The sequence below is a fragment of the Belonocnema kinseyi genome, chromosome 5, assembly GCF_010883055.1.
Source record: "Belonocnema kinseyi isolate 2016_QV_RU_SX_M_011 chromosome 5, B_treatae_v1, whole genome shotgun sequence".
NCBI lineage: Eukaryota > Metazoa > Arthropoda > Insecta > Hymenoptera > Cynipidae > Belonocnema > Belonocnema kinseyi.
In genome coordinates this window covers 41862741-41869180 of record NC_046661.1, presented here as the reverse complement: position 1 = coordinate 41869180, position 6440 = coordinate 41862741, and the positions used below count along the sequence as shown (strand labels likewise).

The following is a 6440-nucleotide window of genomic DNA, read 5'->3' as shown; positions in this document are numbered from 1 at the left end:
GTTTTTACATTTATCTTGAATTTTGATTATAAAAGTCGAAATTTACGTCCTGAACGCAGTAAATTTACAGATTTGCGTGTCATTGATAACTTTGGTTTAAACTTCATTTTCAAAGTAGCCGCAATTTAGCATTTTTGAAAGAAATGTATAACTTATTTTTCTATATTTACAGATTTGTGTGACTGATAACTTTTTTACGAGTGTAATTTTCAAAATAGACTATGAAAAAGCTTTAGTGATTCCGGTGATTGACAGAACCGTTTTACATAACCTGTGAATACCCTATACTCTTTGAGAATAGAATGAGAATAATACATGCAAACTATTTTTTATACGCTTTACAGTGCATGGGTTCTAAATGTAGGATTTAATTTTTTAAATATGAATTTGAGTGGTTGTTTTCTTAAATAAAGAAGATATAAAAATTGTATTTTTTTTAAATATTCAAGAAAAAGATACGAGATAATTTAATTTTCTTGATTATTTTTAAATAGTGTAGTCTAATTTACGAAACATGTCCATATTTGTTAAAATTTAATTACATAATAATAAAGAATTGGAATGGATTTTCAAATTATTAATGTTTTTGTCATCTATTCAATTAAAGAGCGTTTAACGTACATATAGAGTTTAATTAATATGCTTTCCCTACCGATAGAAATTTCTGAGCATATTCTAAAGATTCTCTAGGGTCAGAGAAGCTCATAGAAATTCTCTGCATGCACTCAAGTAGATATATTTAAAGGTCCAGGTAGTTCTTTTAAATGCTTTAAAGGCTTTAAAATGTCCTTTCCGAAATTGAAATCGAAATACGATCATAAATGACAAAGCAGAGAGGCTATATCAATAAAGTAGCCGATACTCAAAGGTCCTTTGACAAGTTTTTCGGTTTAAAATTTAGAAGTGGATTTTTTAAATTTCATAGTTAACAGCGTGAAACATAATAATTCGGAATTTACGGGTATCGATGATTTCAGATATCTAACTTTTTTTTAAATGCTCAAAATTGGAATTAATACGTTTCTCGTAAATGGAATGAGATACGCCAAAAAAAGACAACATTTTTTAATCCAACTAGAAAATTGTATATTAGTATATAAGTTATAATTATAAATAAGTATAATGAGAAAATTCATTATTTAAAAAAAAAATTGTTAATAAATTGAAGAGAAATTTAAAAAGGGAGAGTCGGATTAGCGACGGCCAACTACTGTAAATAACTCTACCCGCCCGGTACGTGACGAATACAAAAGGAACATTATATTATTCTTAAAAGGGCCACTAAAAGGATCTTGAAAAGGACCCAAATCTCTCAGTCTATCTCAGAGACTAAATCGTTTCAAATCGACTCTGCTTATAGTCTCAAATGGACCAGGCTATTTCGCTAGAGAATAATCAGAGATTTATATTGGTAGGGTTGTTTCAAATACGTAGAATTTGACTACTCCAACTTGCAATCGTACAATTTAGGATTGAAATATTATAAATTAGACATTTAAAAAATGGCGGTGTTCGAAATTGAAGAATTTTGAATTTAATCATTGACGATTCTACAATTTTATTTCACATGATGTGTAAAATTTCAACACTTGTAAAATCGCATCAACATTTAGTGATTTAGTCTTATATTTTTTATGAATAAAACGATTTCCTTATTTACAGAAAACATAGGAGCCTTTAAAAGTGAGATGATGAAGCCGACCAAAACTTCCTCGACAGGACCTCTTTGGGGGGAATTGCCAGCACGAGAGCTTCACAAACAAGAAGTAATAACGCCAGACATTATCGAAAATATTTGGAGGACTGTATTGGAGGATTCGGATAATCCTGGTGGCGATTACGGAGACAAAAATGATATTGCGTGAGTGCAATATTAACTCAATTTATTCAATAATTTATAATACACATTTTTAGGAATAATTATTCGAAACACAATCACTTCTTTGTTATTCTACTTCTTTATTTATTACATCATTTTTATTTCTGTATTATAAAACTTTACAACACTATTTTGCAATAAAAGACCTTTTTTCACAGAATGCCTATGGGAAACGTGCACGTGTTAAACACGATAAATTATCATCAACAGCTGAGGTCAATGGTAATATCAAAAAAGAATAAAAGTGTGCTTGCGAATTAATTAAAAAATTAGGTACATTAATGTTTAATTTTAGGAAGATGGAACGGTTTTGAAAGATGTGACTTCTATGGAAGAAGATTGTAAACCCGCAGAGCCTCAAAATCCTTTTCGATTTCTAACTCCTCGTCCAAGAAGGTAAACTATGCTTCTTCTGCTTGTAATTTTTATATTTTCAAAATTAAATGCAGAGATTTTTAAACTGAGATTGTTTAAATTAAAGGACTTTTAAAAACACCTTTAAAAAGAATTATCCAACGACGGAATTGAAGTCGGAGACTGCTCGTAGTTTATTGAAGCACTCAGTCATGGTTTTGTTGGCGCATATCGGATATGAAAAATCCTCTGATGTGGCTGTGGAAACTATCACGGATGTTGCTGATTTTTTTCTGCTGAGGATTAGCCGTCTTTTGAAGCTTGCTTCTGAACAGGATGATTATGGATTTCCGGTAATTATTTTGGTTTAAAGTATTTCGTTAAATCTTTCCAACTTTGTCTGTTCACGATTAAGAATATGGATTTATTCTTTCGACTTTTGAGAATTCAACAAAAAATATGTGCCAAGTACAACTGTAGGAATTTGTGAAATATTTGAAAGTACATCTTTTTAAGAGTTCAAATAAGAGAAATATGTTTGCAAGCAACACTGTAAAACGGCTGATTAGAGACGGATATATGACAATTGAAAAAAGGGAGAAAAAAAGGAGACATAGAAACCACCTCCTTCTCTCCCTTATCGTTTATCTGTCTTCTTTATACTATCGAGAACCAACATGTTTCGAGGTCTTTTAGACATCCTCTTCGGGGTGTTTTTAATAGGAAACTAATCGCAGATGTTTTTGGTGGGATTTTATGTTTTTGTGTAAATGAAAAAATAAGATAGGTACGCGCTTTTAATTGCCGTTAAATTAATAATTGATTAAATATGAAATATTAAATAAATTGTTTGAATAATTTTATTTAAAAATTAATCCAATTGATCACTAATCATAACCGATACTTCATTTTGTATAAGATTTTTCACCTATGCTTACCTGATAATCCATTCAAACGATGTACACCAAACTTTAATCAGAAGTATTTAATAATATTTTATGGATAATTATTGAATGAATTTCCGATATCTTGAATAGTTTTTAAATGTTTACAATTTATGTTATTTTTGAATTTTCATTTTTTACACAAAATACGTAAAATTCTAAGAACTGTTCAAGATGTCGAAAATTCTTGAAAAATTGGTCGAGAATCTGTTTCTACTGACTTCTGGTTAAAGTTCAGAATCAATCAGTTTGATGAATAAGAAATGTTTGTCCATTAAATAATAATTTATCTGAATAGACCGACATTCATTTTTTCGTTTCATTTTTTAGGATGCAGTGGAAAGAGTACTTCTCGAATCAGGTGTAGGTGGAGTAGAAGAACTCCATAATTATTACCAAAACACGATATTACGTTTCGAACAACGTGTCAGAAAAAAAGTAGAAAAAGCTGTCGAAAAACAAAAACTAGAGCTTGATGCTTGCAATTCAAAGTGTGTAGCCTTTTATTTGCTAATTAAATTTAATATATTTGCAGCTTTACAAATATTTCTTCTTAATTTTGGGTGCGCATCCATGATAGAAATTTTACTAGTTATTTTTGTGAATTAAATTCTTCAGTCTTAAATTCTGGTATACAAGCCTTCCTAGAATCTTCGTCATTTTTAGCGAAAGATTGTTTAATCCTTGAGTTATTTCCAAATTTATCGCCATTTAAAATCTCTTGAAATCTTAAAATCTGTGTGAAATGTCTGTAAATATTTTGAAATCTTTGTGAAATCTTGAAATCTGATGTACATAGAAGTTGAGTGGTCAACCCGTCCCTAAATTATATTTTCTGCAGTGATCGCAGGGCTTCCAATTTTTATAAACAAATTTTTGTACAAGGTAGATTAAAAAACTTTTGAAGTCATAAAATTGATAAATTATGAACAAGCGAAGAAAGTATTATATATGAAATTAAAGATGGAACGTTAATTTCAAAGATATCAATGCCATCATATGAGTTATATTAGCCATTAATCCTATGTTTTATACTTTTTTTAACATGTTATCATTTTATTCAGATGGAACTTTCTGTTACGAAGTAAATATTCATATGTTAAGCCTTTCCAATCCATTGCCGATGTGTATAAATTCATGATACAGTAATCCAAATCTGTTATTCAAAAACATTTTTTCGTTTATACAGTGACTATTTTATAATATATTATAAAAATTGTGCGATCTCCAAACTGTGTCGTATTTAACATGCAATCATGACAGTACTTGCTAACAACTATCATGGACGTACAATATATTATCTTAAAAAATTAAAAGAATAAATTATTATACAGTATTGAAGCCAAGCGTTTAAAGAATTGAAGGAACAATTTAATTCTGGACAAAATTTTCATCGCCATTTCAAAAACATTTTTTCCAGTTTTTAATTAAACGTGGCAAGTGTATTGTCAGAAGACTAGTTATAAAGAGTGACGCCAAAGTTCCCCTTTTTTTGGACCTCTCTAGCGACCTGGTGAAAAAATATAAAAATATGTTACAGGTATCAAATTACTCGTCATTGAAAATCAAAATAAGCATCGCTTTTCGTTTCTTAAAAATTTCAAAAATTACCCCTATTTAGGGGTTGATAAGACACCGAAAAATTAAAAAATAGAAAATACCAGTAATTATAAAGTTATATTTCACATTAACCTCTTATCGATCAAGAAAATACGTGATTTTACTTTTGTAAGGTTCATTTGACCGAAAAAATACAATGAAAAATGATTTTATAATTAATTGTATTTTCTATTTTTAATTTTTTTGATGTCCTCTCAACTTATTTGTTCTCAATAAATAGAAGTAATTTTTTGAAATATAAAAAAAAAACGAAAAGCGATGCTAACTTTGGTTTTTAATGACGAGTAATTTGATACCTGTAACATATTTTTATATTTTTTCATCAGGTCGCTACCGAGGTAGAAAAAATAGGCGAAAAAACAGCTTATTTTGGCGTCACTCTTTCTTTTCTAATAGTGATTCGCATAAAAAATACGGAAGAACTTTTGCTTTAAATGCCAGTCACTTTTCCCCATTATTCAGTTCGTTCTCATATCCACCCCCTACTGATTTTCCCTACTAAAAATCGAAAGTTCTAAGTTAATCAGTGTAATTTATCTCACTTTCTGAATAATCCATTTCATGAAAAAGAGGCTTATCCAAATCAAAATAAACTTTTCTCTCTTTTTGTTATTTTTTGGCTTTAATTTTAAAATTGGATAAATTACATGAAAATGATCGTATGTTGACTAATTTTTTCAAACAATTTTCAGAATGGAATTGGACGAAATCGCGAGTAGATTTCAATTCCAGGAGTTCGACCGATTTGGAAACGTGTATGAAAGAGAAGTTCCTACGCTCCAGCTTCTCGATCCTGACATGGGTTTTCCACCGAGTCTCGACGCAGGATTCCAAATGTTGCACAGCCTTGAACAAGACGAGTCGGTATTTTCTTAGAAATTCGCTTTCGGCATTCTTTCGAGGTTACAATGTAATGTGTTAACGCATTCATATAAACGATAATGAATTCCGTTTTGCAGATTAAATAGCCTGGAGGTCGAAGATGAGGAGGTGAGTGTCAGCGATTCTCCAGCAGCTCACCGGCGACTCGATTTCGTTGCAGATAAAAAGAAATCTTAATGCGTTTAAAATCAAATTAGATTTTCATCTATTTATTCAATATAGTGCTTAACAGCGTAATGAAATAATACTCGATAGGGGAAACTAACTTGGAATTTTGTAATCTAGGTCTCAGAAATTGTATATATGTATGCTCTTACAATTAGCCAATAAAGGCAAAACTTCTTTTAGATTTTTTATTTTTTAATATCTATTTGCAATGACATAGCAATATTGGCAATAATTAATCTCGTTGATGTGTTAGTTATGAGATCTTGCTGTTTATTGTTGACTTAATTTCTGCTCAGGCACTCACTTTTAGGTTGGAATGTTTCCTATTTTCAAAATGACTTCAAGTTTGAGTTGAACAATTTTGAAAGTTTCCAATTAGAAGGTATCTAATTTTCAATGTTTTTAGAATAATTCAACTTTCAAGGTTCATAATGTTTAAAATTCTCCAATTTTTAACGGTGAAAATGACAGTAATTTCTTTTCAACGATTTACAATTTCTATAATTTCACTTTATAATTATAATTATAGTTTTGAATATGCAATTGTAAAACAGTTTAATTTTTGCGGACTTGAAACTAAAGTTTTCGGTTCA

The 6440-nt window shown here is 29.9% G+C and overlaps 1 protein-coding gene across 2 annotated transcripts; it reads left to right on the top strand.

Annotated features, from left to right (window-relative positions):
- Positions 1 to 72: 72 nt before the first annotated feature.
- LOC117172659 (STAGA complex 65 subunit gamma-like) lies at positions 73 to 6026 on the top strand. Of its 2 annotated transcripts, none has more exons than XM_033360782.1 (8): positions 73 to 145; positions 1663 to 1861; positions 2038 to 2101; positions 2175 to 2275; positions 2361 to 2586; positions 3508 to 3668; positions 5490 to 5661; positions 5757 to 5866. In XM_033360782.1, the coding sequence occupies exons 2-8, from the start codon at positions 1689 to 1691 to the stop codon at positions 5763 to 5765; spliced, it is 906 nt and encodes a 301-aa protein (XP_033216673.1). In that variant the 5' UTR covers positions 73 to 145; positions 1663 to 1688; the 3' UTR covers positions 5766 to 5866. The 2 variants fall into 2 exon arrangements, with proteins under 2 accessions (XP_033216673.1, XP_033216672.1); XM_033360781.1 differs by having other exon boundaries at positions 125 to 145; positions 5490 to 5657; positions 5757 to 6026.
- Positions 6027 to 6440: the final 414 nt, after the last annotated feature.